Source organism: Poecilia reticulata, chromosome 8 (genome assembly GCF_904066995.2).
Source record: "Poecilia reticulata chromosome 8, P_reticulata-male-v2, whole genome shotgun sequence".
NCBI classification, from domain to species: domain Eukaryota; kingdom Metazoa; phylum Chordata; class Actinopteri; order Cyprinodontiformes; family Poeciliidae; genus Poecilia; species Poecilia reticulata.
The window spans coordinates 3,647,236-3,667,920 of NC_088837.1; the positions used below are offsets into that span (position 1 = coordinate 3,647,236).

The 20,685-nt window shown below is 39.8% G+C and overlaps 1 protein-coding gene across 3 annotated transcripts in view; it reads left to right on the plus strand.

The window, feature by feature from the left end:
• ap2a1 (adaptor related protein complex 2 subunit alpha 1) overlaps nucleotides 1-20,685 on the plus strand; it is a 43,361-nt gene that overhangs the window by 18,299 nt on the left and 4,377 nt on the right. The window contains exons 8-21 of one of the 3 annotated variants that reach the window (XM_081609648.1): nucleotides 91-228; nucleotides 930-1,112; nucleotides 1,737-1,834; nucleotides 1,917-2,148; nucleotides 2,231-2,419; nucleotides 2,490-2,644; nucleotides 7,189-7,251; nucleotides 10,804-10,866; nucleotides 12,018-12,100; nucleotides 13,304-13,392; nucleotides 13,689-13,813; nucleotides 14,349-14,465; nucleotides 20,359-20,428; nucleotides 20,538-20,672. In XM_081609648.1, the coding sequence (XP_081465774.1) occupies nucleotides 91-228; nucleotides 930-1,112; nucleotides 1,737-1,834; nucleotides 1,917-2,148; nucleotides 2,231-2,419; nucleotides 2,490-2,644; nucleotides 7,189-7,251; nucleotides 10,804-10,866; nucleotides 12,018-12,100; nucleotides 13,304-13,392; nucleotides 13,689-13,813; nucleotides 14,349-14,465; nucleotides 20,359-20,428; nucleotides 20,538-20,672 (1,740 nt within the window). The remainder of the gene's footprint in view (nucleotides 1-90; nucleotides 229-929; nucleotides 1,113-1,736; nucleotides 1,835-1,916; nucleotides 2,149-2,230; nucleotides 2,420-2,489; nucleotides 2,645-7,188; nucleotides 7,252-10,803; nucleotides 10,867-12,017; nucleotides 12,101-13,303; nucleotides 13,393-13,688; nucleotides 13,814-14,348; nucleotides 14,466-20,358; nucleotides 20,429-20,537; nucleotides 20,673-20,685) is intronic. The other 2 variants (XM_081609649.1, XM_081609650.1) reach the window with 2 other exon arrangements.

Sequence of the window (20,685 nt, forward strand, 5' to 3'; positions counted from 1 at the left end):
CCTCTCACAAAAAACACTTACATTTATGTCTATAATGGAGAATAGATGTGCATGGTGACCTTCAATTTATTTTAAATTTTTTTCTTTTAGACTGAAAGAGATGTAAGTGTTCGACAGCGGGCGGCTGATCTGCTTTATGCTATGTGTGATCGCAGCAACGCTAAGCAGATTGTAGCAGAGATGCTGAGCTACCTGGAGACAGCGGACTATTCCATCAGGGAAGAGATGGTGTGTGTGAGACAATGATGCCCTGAAGAATTTGCGAATTGATGAAGCAGATTACCACCAACTACTCTCATTCACTTTGAGTCTAACACAATATGAGTATTGTTAATTTTTTCTTCAGTGTATAATCCATTAAGTGTAATCAGTGAAAGTAATCAATGGTAAATGGTTTCAATAAAGGAAACATTTTATGTTGGTTATTTTGGCAGAATAGCAACATTTTTAAACACTCAGTTATGACATTGATGCCATGTGGCTGGCGCAGAGCAACAGTCTGTAGCCTCAGAACAAAACAACCCAAACAACAATCTTTCTGTGAGATTTTTTAAATTCTATTTACAGGTTGCCTCTAAACATTGTGTTTATACTTAAAGCATAGAAAAGCAAGATTAAGATTTGCTTTGCCAAGAGAAGGTTTTGCTTTGGAGATATATGAATCCCTCATAATTTTATTAAGCAAGTCCAATATTTGGATATGTTTAATACTGTTGATGCAGTACTAAACTGCATCAACAGTAGCTGAAAAACTGTCGATGCAGAGAGTGCAGAATGGTTGAAATCACAAGCAATTGGCACAATTCAATTGGAGTATGGAAACAACTAAGTGGATGGCGTCACATAAAATGTCGGCAACAGTGATGCCAAAACTGAAAGAACGTACACAGTTGCCAAAACACTGACAGACTTGTACTGTTTCCATTTAGGTGCTGAAAGTAGCCATCCTTGCAGAGAAGTACGCTGTGGATTACTCCTGGTATGTTGACACAATTCTTAACCTCATCCGCATTGCTGGGGACTATGTCAGCGAAGAGGTTTGGTACCGGGTCATTCAGATCGTGATCAACCGAGATGATGTGCAAGGCTACGCCGCCAAGACAGTCTTTGAGGTACCTCTGCCAAATATTTTACCAACAGCAATATTTTATAGATGCACTAAGGTTTTGTGGCCAACTTTTGTTCCAATTTTCCATGTCTAATATAGTCATGTGATCAGTGATGGCATAGTTACTTTGACATAGTAACTTTAAATACCAAGGAGTGGTGGTTGTTAGAGCTTTCTGGAAGCACTTGCAATTAACTGAGAAAAAAAACAAACTTTTAGTTTCTAGTGTAAAATTTACATTTCTTAGTTTTGCTGAATAATGACGATTTTACCAGTGTGACAGGTGTAGTTCGCTGAAAGATTAGTTCACTCTAATGAAATCAACAACCATTTTTTTAATCCATCCAAACTGGAGCACTTTGATTTCCGTTTCTAAAGAAATGCATTTAACACTTAGTTTTTGCTTACAATGTAACTCTTTATGGCACTGGACCTGTAGTTGTAGAGGCAACACTAGAAGTTAAAAAATGTTTCTTAGAGCAAACATAACTCAACATGCTCATCAGATGTTTAATAATGTCTTAGTCAATGACTCTTCCATTCACTTTCAAACAACCAAGCTATCCAAAAAGCTCTTAAAATGCTTGTTTTAGCTTAAATATATGAAAGTGGAATGATTTTGTTGCAGGCCCTGCAAGCCCCGGCATGCCATGAGAACATGGTGAAGGTTGGAGGGTACATTTTGGGAGAATTTGGGAATCTGATTGCTGGGGACCCCCGGTCCAGGTACGTTCCATTTTGTACTGCTCTGTACACATCTGATATTTGGGGCTTAATGTTTACCTTGTTGTCATTTTTTTTTCTCTAGTCCCCTGGTCCAGTTCAACCTTCTCCACTCAAAGTTCCACCTGTGCTCTGTGCCGACCCGTGCCCTCCTTCTGTCGGCTTACATCAAGTTTATTAACCTGTTCCCAGAAACAAAGGCCACTATCCAAGAAGTGTTGCGCTGCGATAGCCAGATCCGCAACTCAGATGTTGAACTGCAGCAGCGAGCTGTGGAGTATTTGAAGCTCTCTTCTATTGCCAGCACGGATGTCCTGGTAGTTCCAACCGCCCGCTTTGATCAAACTCAGCAGTGTAAAAGAATTCCACTTGCAAAGGTTTTGGTCTCCTTTCTCTCAGGCCACTGTTTTGGAAGAAATGCCTCCATTCCCTGAAAGGGAGTCATCAATTCTCGCTAAGCTAAAGAAGAAGAAGGGGCCGGGGGCAGTTTCTGTCACTGAGCTAGAAGACAGCAAAAGAGAGAGCAGTGAGTTGAACGGAGCAGGAGAACGGGGTCCGGACCCATCAGTCATGGCTGCCTCTAATGCAGTAAGTTCCCTCTGTGTTCTACCATCCCGATACCTGGTCAGACTGTGCTTTAAGTCTCCATGTTTTCCAGTCTACCCCATCTCCATCAGCCGACTTGCTGGGGATTCGTTCTGCGGCTCCAGTTAGCACCGCTCCAGCCAGCGCAGGCAGTCTACTGGTGGATGTTTTTTCAGAGGCGGGACCCGCTGCATCTTCTGGCGCAGTGAATGATGACGGCTTCCTCAGGTGAAAATCCTACTCTGTTGATCAGCAGGTTCAGAATCGTCCAGATAAAGTCCAGTATGAATGACTGCACCTCTAGTTATTTGTGTCATTCATTTAATGACTGATTAGTCACGAGCTAGTCTGAAAGATTTAATCTTCTTCAGAGAAATGCACCATTGAGAGTGTAACCAAGAAAGAAGCAGAATTCCTTCCAGTCATGAGGGAATTACATGCTGCACATCTGTTTCCACCAAGAGGATTTCACCTAAAGCAGCACTCCTTTCTTTAAGGAAAATCCCACTAAGGCTATTGCAATGTTTTTTAGAAGAGCGAAATAACTTTAAGAAACTACAAGTAGACAAACAGATGTGCTTCTCTGTTTGCGTCACTCCTAACTATCTTTAGTATTCGTAAATAGCAGCTCTCATACTGGACCTGAATGGCCATCACACATACAGCATGTCATGTACTGTTGATGTTGACCAGTCTACAAGTACAGCTCCAAAAATGAGTGTCTGGAAAAAGTAAAAAAAAAAGAAAAAAAAAAAAAAAGAAAAGTCAGTCATTTCAGAAAGTGAAACTTGTAAATTTTACATTTTTTTTTATTATAGATTAAATACCAGGTCCACATAGCTGCTTTCGGTTGACTTGCTTTGTTCCTTCTGGTGTCTCTCATTTTCCTCTTGACCATTCTCCATAGCATTTCTATGGGATTCTGGTTAGGCCCATTTGCTGGCAAGTCAAGCACATTAACACAACATTTTTACTGTCACATTTTTCTTCCCACTCGACTTTCAATGAATATGCTTTAACGTTTTTGCAAAATCAAAATGTTCTGAGATTGAAATTTTGGGTTTTATTATATGTAAGTTTTAATCATTAAGATTGCAAGACAAAAAGCTTAAAATGGGTCACTATGTAGCAGGAGTTGACCAACTTTTTTTTTTTTAAAGTTGACTACAACATGTTAAAAGTCGAGTTGACTAGCTGCAGTGACATAATAGAAACGTAAGCGAAAATACTTCACAGCAACTTACAGGCTTTGTTAGCCAGCACATATTGAAGAAAACCCCCGCTAATATTAAGCCTAAATCTGTTATGCAGAATTAAAAGAACAAGAATCGGAACATTATCTCAGACTTCATCAGCAGCAAAGCAGAGGTGGTCTAAAAGGTTGCACAAAGTAGAGCCTGACTTTTTTCCTGAAAACCAGCTGGTTCTGATGAGCAGGTATGCAAACCTTGCTAATCATAAACAAGATGAGCATACCATTTCACTGCAATTAAATTCAGCGCGGCCACCTGCTGCTTCCCTTCCCCTACGTGTAGCAGGACATTCCACTGACTCAGCAGCAGCTCGCTGACTTTGCAGGATGAGCTGACATGCAGACAGCTGCATAGATAGCTTCTGTCAGATCCTCAGAATGCATCCTGAACTTCATTTCCAGATGTTGTAAAAGTGTTTTTATAAAAGCGTGAAGCTGCCAGGTTACAAGCTTCAACACACAGGGTGACGCTGATCAGTTGGATGGATTAAAAGCGTGACATCATAACGCATTGCCGCACAGTATTGCCCTAGTCTTTTTTTTTTAATTATTATTTTGTTCATTTATTTTTTTAAGCACTAGTTACCTTTCTTTGACTGTAATCTGACAGGAAGGGGGCTGAAAGAAGAGGGGCAGGAGAGAGAGACCTGACAAAGGGAATAGAGCACGGGAGTCGAACTCTAGACCAGTGGTCCCCAACCTTTCTATTACCGCGGATCGGCCAAGACTTGGAAATTTTGCTGCCGGGGGGGGGGGGTTGTGAACCGTCAGATAAGGCTTCTGCATATGCCCAATTTGGGTTGTCTTGGCCCCTTTATCGCAGCCTGTGGGGTTTTCCCTGACTGGGAACGAGAATACAAGCTGCTGAATGTGACAGCGCGGTAACGTAAGAACAGAAGGGAATCCCAATCACGCAACTGAGAGTCCGGTGGATATCGGAGATGATATGTGGAAATGTTTATTATATGTAAAGGTCATTATTATGTTTATTCAGTTAAAAGTGTTAACTATGAAAAAACAGTCACCTCCAAATCATAGTGCAGCAAATAGAGCGGCTGCTCCCGTCGTCTTTTATCCACCGCCTTTTCTTTTTGTTACGTCTTTTATCTCTTAAAATGACTCCACAAATCACTATCACTATTGCTTCTACATCGTCATCCGTGTTGGTTATTCTAAATTCCCGCTATGTTGGGGGTTTTACTGGATTATCCTCTTTAATCGGGATGTTCGTGAGTGGAATCGGTTCGTGTTGCTCCTGCCTTGGAGACACGAACCGGTCGAACCTGTTGTACTTTTATCAGCTCTGTGGTCATAGAGGTTTGGAGAATTGGCCGACAATCTTGCCGTCTAAACCAGACTTAAGACTCACAAGCTCTACTCATCTCCTCTCGACCACTGCCCAAACGCTTTCTGACTCTGGTCGCTATGGTAACGTTTATATATCCCTTCAAAATAAGATACAGATGTGCCACAAAAACGAACATTTTACTTTCGTGAAAATTTTAACTCACGATACTGACTAACTGGAGCCCTGAGCTTGTTTCTCTGCAACGAGACGGTCCGATCTGGGAGTGATGGGAGACAACGACACCCTAAGTGTTGCTTATATCCACAGCCTGCTTGGTTTCTACGTGGCTAAGCAGCTTGAAGCTTCATTGCCTCATTAGCAGCCGGTCGCCGCATGTTACGCAGAGTGGCTTGTAATGTGGGACTCACCTACTGGTCCGGGATAAATCCATCCTCCTGTCTCTTCTCTGGGCCTTTTCCCCTTTGCAAAGAAACTTTCCAAAGACATCTGATCTGTTTCTTACTCATTTTGCTGCTTGTGGGCTCAGCGTTGGCGCGCAAGTAACCGAGAAAATCTGGTTAAAGGATTTTCAAAATAAAAGATCCTCCAGACTCAAATAATACATAAAACGGAAATATTTAATTATTTCTTGCGCGGCCCGGTACCAATTGGTCCACGGACCGGGGGTTGAGGACCACTGCTCTAGACTATGGCAGTTTACAGCCGTTATATGCAGGGTGCCGCACGGACCTCTGTGACATGCAACACCCTAATCCGGGATAGCATTTGCTGGGGTTTGCAGTACCCCTTTGGTAAATTTACATTTGTAAACAATTCAAACTGTTTGATGAACTCACCTAGTTCATCTTTCTCTTTTTTTTTGAAAATTCAATTGCGACTAGTCGAGTACCCCCATAAAACGGTATTGGAATAAGGACTCATCTAGTTGGTTCAACCCCTACTATGAAGTTAATGTGAGTTCCAGTATTTCTGAAATGAGTGACAAAAGTAACAATATGCAAAATTTTTTACCTTCACTTGTAAATGTGTTTGTGTTGGTTATGTTGTGAATCTGTTGGCTCTGTATGTCTTTGCTTTATTTTCGTCTCATTCAGACCCGTCAACCTGAAGATTATCAGTCCAAAAGTCATTAAAGAACGAACTTCAAATCAGGCTTCCTCCAAACCTTCATTTCTGAACCACTAATATTTTCATGAACCTTGCTCATTCAGGTGGTGATTGAGTCATCTTATTATGCAGTCTGGTTCTAAATAGAAGTTAAATGAGCTGAAGGTTTAAAGCTAAAATCCAAACAGCCCACTGCCTGAACACTGCTGCAATCTAAAGTCTCTAAAACACAAGCTGTGGCTCTAAAGTTTTAACCATTAGAGCTGCATGGATCAGACTGTCGGATTTCCAGTTTCTCGTTTTTCTAAAGCTTTGGCCTGATTTATTTAAAATTTCCTTTAGGGATTGTAAATAACAATGAAGATATAAAGGCACATATAAAGACATCATTTTAAAACTGCTTGTCTTTGTTTCAAATTGACAAGCAGTTTAAAACAAAGTCAAAACAATTCTCCACCTTGAACTGACATTTTAAAGTCTTTGTCAGCTTATTTTGATTTGGCATGGTCAACAGGACTGTATGAGTTTCTATATGCAATCCTTTGGGATTATAAACCCTTTTCCTCATTGAGGCTGTTAACATTTCCAGATCCAGCCAGACTGACCAGTGATCAGGGCCAGTCTATTTTAAATTTTGATTCTTGTCACCAACCAGTTCTTTGTTCAGAAAATTTGAATCAAGTAAAATAAAAGCTTCTGTTTGTCTTTAGTGCTGGTTGATTGTGACACTGTTGGCTTTAATCATAGACTTCTGATACTAGTCTCCTATACCGGCCAGAATGCTGAAATATCATCAACGTAAAGTTCTCGGTCAGGACTCTTATTTTATTTTTCTTCAACTTGGGGTCTTGTAAGGTAAACCTTAGGACAAAAGAGAAACTGTTCTGTAGCAATCTGATTGGAGGACTGATCACTGATGTATACTTCAGGGTTGGCAGATCTTTTATACTTGTTGATTCGTTATCTTGCTCTGTATGTGACTGTCTTTCGTCTTTTTCTCTCCTTCCCCTTTCTCTTATTTCCCTCTTTGTGTGTGTGTGCGTGTGTGTTTTGACTTGACTGTGTGTCTGTTCCCTGTCCTCTATCGTGATTGTATACTGACAGAGATCTGGAACAAGCCCCTGAGACCTCTGATCCTCTTTTGGTGGAGGGTTCTGGTGACTCGGAGTAAGGTCCCTGTAGTAGACTTAATCAAGAAATACAAACGTGGCACCTCATCAATTCATATTGTTAAACTAACCTGTATAATTATGCTGTCTTACTGAGGGGCAAGCCTTACAACACATTAGCTTTATTTAGACACCTGACGTGGTGATGGTTATTCCCTCTGAACAGCAACATTACCATAATCAGCTGTCATGAAAGAAAACCTTTGGTTGTTTTTGGTTGCACTTCTTTCCATCTGCCACATCTTGGACACCAGTTACACAAAGTTTTAGTTTTTTTTTTCTCAAACAATATACAGAAACAATATGTGTAACAATATTTCTTTGTTACATTCGGTTTGTTTTTTTTGTTTGTTTTTTTTCAAATTTAAAAAGAGATGAGTTGATGGTGGAGGGAGTTTTGTGGAAAGTCATGCATGGTGTGGTACATGGTAAAACACAATCTCACCAGGTTTTATTGGTCTAGTTTAGCGTTTCTCAACATGGGCGGTACCGCCCCCCAGGGGGCGTTCAGAGGACGGCCGGGGGCGCTGGCGGACATCTTTACAAAAGGGGGGCGCTGGGATGCCTTTGGGGGGCGTTTGGTCGAAGGTAAACTTTACACCTTAAATGCCCAACAATTCCAGTTTAGACTTTGAGCAACTTGGTAAAACTGTATTGTGCAACATTAAACCATGCTTGGCTACAACTGTATCGATGGCAGCTCTTCTTCTATTCAGTGTTTGTAGCTTCTGTTAGCTTCTTGGCGCAGCTCTGTAAAATCACGACACCCTCACTGTGTATCCCTCTGAAAAATGAACTCACTTAAATAAAGAAATCAAGAAATCCCTCCATGGGTGATACCACAATAGAGAGCGTTCATTTTATAGCATTAACACCCGAGCTGTAAGTGGTCCGGTATGAAACGGGGTGATAGAACAACACAGCACTTTTAAATTTCAATAATCAGAATGCAGAAATTGTTTTCGTTGTTTTAAAAGGTTTATGTCAGTCTGCCTTATCCCCATCAATACGCTTCCCGACCGCCCTGCACCTTAGGGGCTAAAAAAAAAAAGACGCGCACATTGCGCAAAACTCTGAAACAGGAGAAGTGGGACATAAAACGGAGCGACGAACTAGATGTGAATTATGGCATAAAAACAGAGAATCCGACGCTGAACAGTGAAAAAAAATCAACACATGATGTGTTACGAGGCGCAGCAGGTGACGAGATTACTGATGGTCAATAAACGATAAAATAAATGTAGCAACAGGAAAGAAACTAAAGTGGACATAGAAATAAACCAAGAGAGGATAAAACTAATCAAAGGAAACTAAATGGAAATGAATGAAGAGCAAAATGCAAGAATAAACTAAGAAACTAAAGTAAATACAGAGGAATAAACTGGTATGGCAAGATATTTCGGGCAATAATTAATACAGAGGACTGTATGGCAAGAATAAACAGACACTATTTCCAGATTAAAGATAAAATAATATTGTTGAAGTGTCATGGGTTTGTTGAGACCACATCTAGTACTGAGAATAAATATATCTTACAGACCATAACAGTAAAGAACTGATCACTTATTTATGTTTTTAATTTGATTTGATATATTTATTTCTTCAATATTATTTTTCATGTCAGTGTTAATGTCATGAGGCTGATGACTCCATTACACTTTCAGTTTGACTCATTAGGATTTGATTAAGAACCAGATTTGTTCTTTGTAATTTCTGTCCAGTAAAACTATTAATCTATAATCAATAGACATGTCTATATAAAGATATAATCCATGTTTCTGTCTCATATTTGTATGGCATTAAAAGGACCTGGAACTTTTGTTTTTCCACTGAAAGCTCTGGTTTGCACAATAAATGCCAAGTGGGTGAAGTTTTATGGATGATACTCTGATGTCCCATTCTCCTGAAGGCAGCACAGAGCTGCACCACCAGAAACCCACAGAAACACTGAAGAAGAGTTATGATTAATGTAGTTACAGTTCTATCCATGTTTTAATGTTGCAGAGCTCAGTCGTTTTGTAAATAGTTCAAAGTTTAAACTGGCATGTTGAACATCTTTTATCTGGTCATTTTGTGGAATATTTAACAACTAGAAAATGGCACAAAATAAGAATATTGTTTCCACTCTGATTGGCTGCTGTTAGACCTACAGATTTTAACTTGAATGTTCATTGATTTTTCATAGACGCCTGTGAAAATAATTTCTATTCCCATGACCTTTTTGTTCTCTGGGAAATTATTTTTGATGATAAATACAGAAACAAGCATAAAAATCAAAACATCTACAATAGTGATAATAATATTAGTGATAAAATAATGGTCAGTGCAAAGTAACCTGCAAATTCTTTGGTGGGGGGCGGTGAGGGACCTGGATAAAGACTAGGGGAGCGCTGGGCCAAAAAAGGTTGAGAAACACTGGTCTAGTTTCTAGTTGAAATATCTTAGTTTTGTTTTAATTCAAGTGTGTTAACTTACAAGTCACTTTTCAGTAGAAAATATGGGCTGGTACTAAGTCAAGAAGTTTTTGATTTTGATGAAATGGTACTAGTTACAAGTGAAATAATCTGGTAGTACAAAAACAAATTTTTCTCATATTATAAATTACAATATAGCAAATATGAAAACACCCAATATTATCCATTCCATCATGTTCCCCAACTGTTGTAGGCAGCTGCTGAAACTAATTAATAAAGTAACTTGTAATCTAACAAAGTTGCTTTTAAAATCAAGTAATCATTAAAGTAATAAAGTTTTAAGTTTTCAAGGAATTATTAAAGATGAAGTTACTTTTTTAAGGCAACTACAGGGTTTCCCCCAGAAAACTAGCTAAGCCCGGTGGTCGGGGCACCGAGACGGTCCACCGTGTGGGCTGCTGGCCCTGGTGGACCACGACGTTGACAGGAAATGTAAAATATTACGGAGTAATTATATATAATACGGGAAGACATTGTCAGTGAAATGCTATTTATATAAATATAAAAAATACAATTAAAATTAAAGCTGCAAGCAGCGTTGGAGACCCTTGCAGCTCAGTGCCGCTCTGATGCATTAGGCGATGTGCTGAGCAATGCTCCCTGATGACGCACAAAAAGATCTGGTGCAGATTGGTTGATGTATTAAGAAGATATAGCTGTTGGAAACTTTGAACACTGTCACAATAGAGGGAAGTCTGCATGTAGAATGCAGAATTAGTGACTCAAACAATATCTATTCCTTTCATTCCTTTCCCACTTGCTTCAGCACAGCTGTAAAGCTTGAGAGACTTACCAGACATATGTAGAGTACATGCCACTGGGTTGCACATCTGTTCAACTAAAAAGCTCTAATTATGCCATATTTTGGGTTGAAATGCTTTTACTAACAACCTCTGCATTTTATTCCCTTGTCCCTCTGTCTTCCCCTCCTGTGGCTCCTCTCGATTCTTCGTTGCTGTCCTGTTAAAACAATGGCTTTGTGATCTCCCATCTCTACTTCGTCTTGTTTTTGGATTATCCTGTTTGCTCGTCTCTGGGCTGCCTGTTCATCCTTGTGCTGTCCTGCGGTCTCTCAGCTCTGCTCCTCCCTCTGAGGATCCTGCTCCTCCTTTATCTGAAGCAGAGGAGCTTCTTAACAAGTAAGGTTGTCTTCCGTACATTTTGCAGTGTTCAGTAAGCAGCTTTTAGGCAAGATTCTAACCCCTCTTTTAGATGCTTTGTTTAGCCAATATTCCACCACAACCTCACATAAAATTCCAATTATGTAGTTTATGCCTAGTTCACCCGGCAAGATTTGCCAATTCTTGTCCAGCTTCTCCCCTTCAGACAATCTTAAGAGCACCCTGATTATCAGGATGGTTCTTAGGATAACCTTAAGAGATATTCCTGGTGTGTTAAGAGTGATCTGGTCCGATCAGAAGGACGTCGTCTGGACTGCATCAATCTAAAATGGGGGATATTCAATGTGTTGGATTGGCTTGACCAAGAATGCAACATGTTGAATGTGACATGCAGCTAATCGGAAAGCAAGGCAATATAAACGCAGACAGGAATCCAAAACACAGAACAACTGTTGGCTAGTCTTTTTCTGCCGTTGCTATGGAAAAAAAGAAAAAAGCAGAACTCCTCTCATTTTAGTTGAAGTTGAGCACCTTCTTGCGGCATCTCCATTTCTTTACTGCAGAGCTTTTTTTTTTTTCATCTTTTTTTATCCCTTAAAAAAAACTTCATAATCAATCTTCTATCAGATTTTCTATTAGACATCTGAACGTTGGTGAGTGAAATCGGTTTGTGTGTGGCTGGAAATCACACACTGTATGACCAAACCTGTTGTAGCTAAGATTTTTTTTTATTGTCACATTTTAAAAATTCAGCTTTTGAAAATTTACAATTTTGAATTCTTGCCGTGTGAACCAGACATTAGGACTGCACTTAATATCTCCTACTTGTCCACTTGTTGCTGTCCAGTTTTAATTTCATATTTAAGCTGAAGTTGATCCAAATCCTTTAAGGTAAAACAATAATTCTCACAACAATAATAATCATTTTTGCTTTAATTTCCTTCTATTTCAGTTGTTTGACTATTGTCAATTATTCAATTTTTTAAAAGATTTTTCTGCCCTCCGGTTTAGTGTATTTAAATGGCAACTGAAGGTATGATTGCCACATTAGTTATTCTCTGGTGAACTGCTGTCTGAATGATTGCAGCATCCATGTCAGGGATACAACAAGAACACTTGGTGAAGTAAACATGAAAGTACATTTTAACAAATTAATTGTCTCCCTCCAGGTTTGTCTGCAAGAACAATGGGGTTCTGTTCGAAAATCAACTTCTGCAGATTGGCATAAAGTCAGAGTACAGACAGAACCTAGGTGAGTTTACTCTGCATCAATATGTGATGCTTTGTGTGCATTAACATGTTCCATCATATTGGGTAGATTGTTTTGCTGTCACCTTGACATCAATGGAACCTTATCGCTGGGTCACAGATGATGTAGTACTGACGTCACGCAATGCAGATGGGGGTCAGGAAGTAAATGCAGACCATTTACATCTGTTGATCCAGCATCAAAATGCCTAAAATTTGTGTCTGATACAGTTGTTCCTACAATACTGATGAAGAGAAAGATTAACATTATTTTCGTGTTCCGAAGGTAGTTGGTCACAAGGGAGTTGATTTTTAAAAACTTACCGAAGAAAGAAAATTGGGAAGAGGATGGTATCCCAAGGCCTACATCTATCCGACTCTGGTCAGATAGACACAAATATTCTAATTCTGTCAAAAGTTAACTGGATACTGGGTTAACGTATGTTTTACTTTGGAAAAAAAAAATAGCATATGGAATACCCAGATTATGTAGGATACTCTGGGGTGTGTTGCACATGACAATCAAAAAGATGAGTACCGTGTAAAAATATTGCTTTCTCCAACTAAAAAAGCCATCAAAGGATTATGGTACAAAGAGCCACCTGCTTTAAAGCAATTTGAGGTTAACTGCAGTCAGATGGAATGCGTTCATAATAAGCTTGGTTTATGATGTTCCAAAAGCACAATCGTGAATGCTGTCAAGATTGATTATTGACAGCATTCAGAGTCAATAATAATTTGACTCTTATATGTGCAGCTATCCAAAATGAGGATATGCGATCATTAGTATCATCAGTTCGGGGGAGAAAAAAAGTCAAACCCAACTTTGTGCAATTTTTGGGACCCTTTCTGCTCCACTGCTGACAATGAAGTCCGAGATGATGTTCTGATTCTTGCTCTTTTAATTCTGTATAATAGACTTATTATAAACTTTTTTATTAATATTTGCTGTTAATTTTGCTAGTAAATTCTGTAGTTGCTGTGAAGTATTAATGATGTCAGTGCGGCTAGTCAACGTCGACTTGACTTTTATCATGTTGCAGTCAACTTAAAAAAATACCCCTAGTCTACATACTGCAGAAAATGAAAATCTTTGCAAGGCTTCCTATGAATGTGTGGCTCAGTTAGTGTGTGAGACTTTACCTGCTGAGTTTGAATCTCTTTGTTCCCTCTCCATGTTAACAGTGAATGTGTTCTCCTTCCTCAGGGAGAATGTACTTGTTCTATGGTAACAAGACATCAGTACAGTTTGCCAGCTTTACCACCACAGTGAGCTGTCCTGGAGAACTTCAGACTCATATCCTTGGAATAGGTTACCAGAATACACAAAAGCTTGTAATTCTTTAAATTAATTAACTCAATTAATTGCATCTATTATACAAACTAAATTCTGTCCATTATTTGTTAAAGTTTCTGTAGAAGAAGAAAGCTGAAGAGCATCCAGCTGAAACTGGATCATCCTCTCTTTGCAAACACCCAGATAAAAATGCCAGTTATGCTCCTCAAATGTGTAGCTATCATTCTTCTCCATGTCAGGACATTAACAGCAGGCTGACTCAAGTGTGTAGTTGGAAGTCCTTGACAACTGGCTACAGCTCAATGTTCAGAGCAAACCAGTGGAACCTCTAGTGGAGGGTGGAGCACAAATCCAGCAAGTCCTGAACATCGAGTGCCTGACAGACTTCTCCGATGCTCCACTTCTCAACATCAAGTTCAGGTAGGCTTTGACTTCTTTTCCACTAGCTAGCAAACAGTCGCAGTTTTGTTTAAGTGTAGAAGCCAAAGCATTGAGAATGATCAAACGGTTACTCTTTAGTCATAAAATACAAATATTGTTGACCTCAAAATTGAAATCTGAAAGCAAAGATTTAGATTTACTGTTTTACATAAATGTCAGACATGAGCAGCATGCACTAAAATGGGTTTCATCTGCAACCAACTTGGTTGCACATATGACTTAATTTCCATCCAGTTGTCTTGTGAATTTTAAGCAAACTTTTGAAGTGTTGTCAAAATAAAAGAAAAAAAGCAAATTAGGCTTGTTTCCATCTACTCGGTTGGAGTGACTCAACTAGGCTACACAGGGCATAATTTTGTCAGTTGTTGATGCTATGCATGGCCGTAATTAACAGGAAGTAGAGGTTGTTAACTATAGCATGGATGAGACATCTCAGAAAAACTGAGTTTTCTCCCTAGTAAATCTATGATGTTTTAAACTTACGGTGGTTGGGGGTTGTTATGTCTACTGTCAGATATGGAGGAGCTCTGCAGAACCTGACTCTCAAACTGCCGGTCACCATCAATAAGTTCTTCCAGCTGACTGAGATGGCCTCTCAAGACTTCTTCCAGCGCTGGAAACAGCTCAGCCAGTGAGTGTGTGTGATGGGTGTGGCTCGCTTCCCCAGGCTCCCCTGTCATATTGGCTATTGGCCTGAATCAATCTGTGATTTACATTTACCTCTGTGTCTATTAATTACTAATAATAGACACAAAAATATCCACCAACTGCTAAAAATATCCACCAACTGCAGCTGATCCAGAAAGTTGCTGCTGGCGTTCTCTCTAAAACCAGGAAGATGGGGTACATCACCCCAGTTCTAAGCTCCTTCCACTGGCTCCTTGTAATTCGGAGAATGAACTTTAAAATACTTGCGTTACTTTATAAATTATTGAATGGCTTAGCACCAAAGTACATTAAAGAACTACTGCTGTTGTGTCAACTTTCTGGACCACTCAGATTTTCTAGTTCTGCTCTACATCCTTGGAACCAGAACCAAACATGAAGAAAGCAGCATTCAGATTCTGTGCAAATCTTGAACAAATGTCATGGGAAAACAACTGAAACACTGAGTTCCTTTAAATTAAGACTGAAAGCATGCACTGTAAATGCAAAATTGAATTTAACTGGAAATGGTAAAATGGCTTAAATCATTTTTCATCAACTTACTATTAACACTCACTTTAAGTAAATTACTTGGAATTTGTAGTTGAAAAGTCTCTCCAACTCACTCTACTTAAATAAATAATAATCTTGATTGTCATTATAAAACCATGCAATGGATTTACATAGATTATAACGAAATTAATAAAAATACTGCTACAGGGTATTTGATGCCCTTCTTGCTACCGGGTATAAACTGTTCTTCAGTCTGTTTGTTCTTGCTTTAATGCTCCTGTATCTGCAGCCAGATGGCAGCAGCTGGAACAAATTGTGACTGGGGTGTGAGGAGTCTTTTAAAATATTCTTTGCTTTCCTGAGGCAGCGGGACCTGTGGAGATCTTCGAGAAGGCAGAGAGCAGCCCATGGTCTTCTTAGCAGATTTTATGATTCTCTGGAGAGTCTTCCACTGTGCAGCTGGGGAACCACACACAGAGACAATAGCAGATGATGCTTTCAAAAGAGCATCGATAGAAAGACACCAGGAGTTTTTGAGAAATATTGTTCATCCTCAGGACTCTCAGGAAATAGTCTCTGCTGGGCCTTCTTTGCTAGTTCAACTGTGTTTACATCCCAGGCCAGGTTATCCATGATCTGAACTCCCAGGAAACGGAAGTTTGACACCCTCTCCACAGGCTCTCCGCAGATGTTTAGTGGTTCAATGTCTCTCTTAATTCTCCTAAAATCCACTACGATCTCCTTGGTCTTGTCTGTGTTTAGGATCAAGTTGTTATCTGTGCACCATTCTGTCAGTCGCTCCACCGCGTTCCTGTAGGCAGACTTATCGTCCCCTATATGAGGCCCTCTACAGTTGTATCATCTGCAAATTTAACAAGGGTGGTATTTTGATGGACAGAAACACAATCGTGTGTGTACAGCGTAAAGAGCAGAGGGCTCAGCACACAGCCTTGAGGAGAGCCAGTACTGATGTTGATGGATGAAGAGGTATGGGGGTCCATTCTGACTCTTTGTATGCGATTCGTCTGGAAGTCCTTAATCCAGCAACAGGTGGAAGAGGGGATTCCCAGGTCTGGCAGTTTACGCACTAATCTGTCACTGAGGATGGTGTTAAATGCCGAGCTGAAATCAATGAAGAGGATATGTGCGTAGCTATCGCAATGCTCCAGGTGGGACAAGACGGCATGCAAGACAGTGGCAACAGCATCTTCAGTTGACCTGTTAGCTCTGTAAGCAAATTGGTGTGTGTCAAAGGTGCGGGGAATGAATGATTGAATATGACTGAACCAGTCTTTCAAAACATTTAATCACCAATAGGGTGAGAGCCACTAGTCGGTAGTCGTTCAGGCAGGTGATGGGTGATTTTTTTTTTTTTTTTTTTAGGAATGGGAACAATGATAGAGAATTTCAGGCAGGATGGGATTCTGGCTTGAGACAGGGACTGATTGATTAAAGATTTTTGTAAAGATCCCAGCCAACTGCTCTGCACAGTCCAGGAACACCATCAGGTCCCGCTGCCTTTCTGGGGTTGACTGATTGTAGCGAGCGTCTCACTAATTCCTCCACCTGGAAGATAGAGGTGCTTAGTTGCACTTCTTGATTAGAGACAGTTGTCATTGGAGGCTCGGACTCGAAACGAGCAAAGAAGTGGTTCAACTTCTCTGCTAGTGAGATGTCACCTTTGGCTGTTCCATGGTTGGTTCTGTAGTTGGTAATGTGCTGGATTCCCAACCAAACCTGTCTATTGTTGTTGTTGTCCAAATGCTCTTCAATCCTCTCCTTGTAGTCCCTTTTAGCTTTCCTGATTCCTCTTTTTAGGTTGTTCCGTGCCAAGCTGTGTACAGGTCCTTGTCCCCAGACTTGAAAGCAGCGTTCCTTTCTTTAAGCAGCCGCTTAAGCCGTCATCCATGACTTTCTGTTTGGGAAGATCCTGATACGTTTTTTCACTGTAACAATGTCAATGCAGGTATTGATGTAACAAAGAACGCTGTCAGTGAATAATTCCAGGTCTGTATGTTCAAAAATATCCCAGTTTGTTCTTCCAAAACAGTCCTGTAGTTGCTGAGAGGCACAGACAGGCCAGCTAGTGATGGTTTTTATGGTGGAATGTTCAGATTTCCTCAGGGTGGTATATGCAGGAATCAAAAATCTGATGCAGTGGTCAGACTGCATCAGGTGAGGTATCTGCTTGGTTCTATAACCCAATTTGATGTTAAAGTAGACCTTATCCAATGTATTGAGTCCTCTGGTAGTGCACTTTATATGTTGATGGAATTTGGGGCGCACTACCTTTAAGTTGACATGATTAAAATCTCCAATAATGAAAACTGCATCTGAATAGCGTCTCTTTTATTTATTAATGCTGTTATACGGTATTCTGAGGGCCAAATTTGCATTGGCAGAGGGTGGAATGTAAATGACAGTGATCATTATTACACTGAACTCTCTGTGAAGGTAGGAAGGTCTGCATTTCAGAGTCATATACTCCAAGTCAGAGGTGCACTGGCTGTCCAGTGTCTGCACACCAGGTGTTGCACACAGACTCCTCCCCCTCTGCTCTTACCAGAGTCCACGGTCCAGTAAAAAAAAAAATGCCATTAACACAATTAATTGCATTTTTTACATGCAAAGGTCCACAGCCAGAACCTTTCTATTGTGTTTCTGGTATTCCTGTAAATCTAAAGCACAAGAGACACCCGCAAAACGACAGTGATGGTTAAGAGTGAGTGATTTAATCTTTATTAAATATTTTATCAAACAGAATATTTTTTGAATACATATATAATATTTGATGTAATCAGTAATCCTTTCAAGTGGGAAAGAATTACTAAGGGCTGCTGCGGTGGAACAGGGATAAAGCACAACTCGTGTATGGAGGCCGGAGTCAAGAAAACTGGTTTGTTTAATTTAAGTTACATGAACTTAGTTATTTTTTGTAAGTTGTATTTGAGTACTGCTTACTAAAAATGAGAAGTTTCCTTACTTTCCTTTAAGCTTTTTTGAGGCAATTAGTTTACATATTTTAATTAAGGTGAACAAATTAGATTTGAACCATAAGTAATGGAACATTGACCAATATATTTGATATGTATTGGTGATTTTAATGATGGCATTTGGCGAAATGCAATATCTGCTACTGGCTTTTACAATTGACTGTTTAAACCAGGGGATTATAGTCCGTATTTTTCTAGCTATTAAACCAGGTTTTCCACAGCAATGCAGCAGAGGGGGCGGCAGTGGTGGAGAAAGTACTCAAAAAATTTACTTAAGTAAAAGTACAAATACACAGACAAAAATGTACTCAAGTAAAAGTAAAACTACCACATTAACATTTGTACTTGAGTAAAAGTAAAAAAAGTACTGGCTTTTAAAAATACTTAAGTATTAAAAGTAAAAGTACTTGCTGAATGGATTACCTAATCGCTAATATCAAGTGAACCGATTGTATTTCATTTTAATACATTAGAAATGTGCCATTTTAATGAACAATACCACAGATAAAGCAGTTTTTATTGTTTACTCTGTAACATAGTTTAGACTTAGATATGTGATTCTATGCATCATAATTTCAGGGATGGAAACATCTCATCTCCTGTCCTAACAGCATGAACTTCACTTTTTTGCCACTAGTGGCATTTATTTTTAAAGAAATCCAACAGAAAGGGGATGGAAAGAAGGTGGGCGGGAGAGGACAGGCAGCCAAGGAGCCAGTAGCTGAGTTGTAGTCAAGACCACCTACCCAAGACCAAGTCAAGACCAGCACCCCGCGCTACGTGACACGAAAAAATTAAGTTTTACCTATCGAAATTGCTTCCCAAATTGATCTGAAAGATCCACATTCCCATAAAAAACTAGATATTAAATACTTAGAGCTGAAATGAATGTAATCAGTAAAGATCCATCCAGAAAAATCGGATCGCTCCTGAATGTCATATCAATGCAGACTTTGGTCGCAGCGTTGTCCCATATTTGCGACACCTCAGTCAAAACCTCCACACAATAATTCAGCACATGAGTGACAACTTTTTTTCATCGCAGATGCAACATGTGTCTCTGTACAGCTAGCTTTGCTAGCATCACGTCCACAGATCTTACCTTTCTTTAAGCTTTCCTTCCAAGTGACGCTAAAAGTTGGACCAAGTCCCGCCGTCTGTGAAAGCGAAGCGCTGCTGATTTTACATGCCGCCATATCTTATGATTTATGCAGCGCTTTTATATTACTGATGATTAGACAGACATCGCCTCCCGCTCAGAGAAAACCACTGCGCATGTCTGGAGCTCCGCATGCGAATAAAGGTGGAGGCGATGGGTGACAACAGACACTAAGTCACGTTATTGCTCGGATTTTACGGCGCCACCTTAAGTCCATGAACTTCACATTTTAACGGAAAAAAAGCACAATGCGACTTGGATGTAATGAGTAACGCGACAGTTTTGTAGAAATGTAGTGAAGTAGAAAGTACAGATACTTACTGTAAAATGTAGTGGAGTAAAAGTAGAAAGTATCCATTATTAAATCTACTTAAGTAAAGTACAGATACACGAAAATTTTACTTAAGTACAGTAATGAAGTACTTGTACTTTGTTACTTCCCACCACTAGGGGGCAGACACCCAACATCAGAGTCATAACAGGTCAATTGAATATCACATTTATTAGGGTTGAAAAATAAAAACTTGCCAAGTTTAGATTTAACTGAACTGATTACGGTAGTTTCTGAACCGTAACTAACAGTAAAAGTGCTGATCCTTCGTGTTGCTACTAGCATGTGCTAAATGAAAATGGCCGCTTTCTTCTTCTTTAGATTTCAACAGCAGCTTACATCCATTATTGTTGCTCTACTGCCATCTACTGGATCCTAATAGCTATACTTCAAATTCTCATAACGATCCCAGTATTTAAAAAAAACGAAAAATCTTCCTTTTCCCCTTAATGCTATTTAACTGATTGGCAACATTCTCAAATTTCAATTCTTATTAAAACCTAATTCTGTTTTAATGGGTGCTTTCTTCTTTAATTTCCAATTTTGTCTTTCAATGATTCACTTCATGCTAAAGAGCCCCCTGATGGTTGAAGAAAAATCCACATAAGCCATAAGCTGCCATGCTATCAGGATGGCGGCTGATAAGCCGTTTGGCTTATGGTCTGGAAAATATGGTATATGAAAAAAAATCTGAATGCTCTCTGGTATTGTTCAGGGGGCCGGACCAAATGTTGAGGCGGGCCGGATCCGGCCCGCGGGCCGTAGTTTGGGGACCACTGGTTTAAACGATGTAGAACACTTTGATGTGCCTTGTTGCTGAAATATGATATAGAAATAAACTTGATAATTAAATGTTGGTTTTAAAATGGTTGTCTCTCTTCAGACCTCAACAAGAAGCACAAAAGATATTCAAGGCCAACCACAGCATGGATACCGAAGTAATCAAAGCAAAGGTAGGGTTTAAAGAAGGTTTTAAGATGGTGTAGAAAGGTACCCCTGTTTTCTTTAGAGTCATGTAAATCATGCTTTGTGTGTTAATGTTACTGCTCTGTTTGCTCACAGCTGCTGGGGTTAGGAATGGCCCTATTGGACAACGTTGACCCCAACCCTGAGAACTATGTTTGTGCTGGAGTCATCCAGACCAAGAGCCAGCAGGTCGGTTGTCTGCTAAGACTGGAGCCAAACGCTCAGGCTCAGGTATGAGCATCCG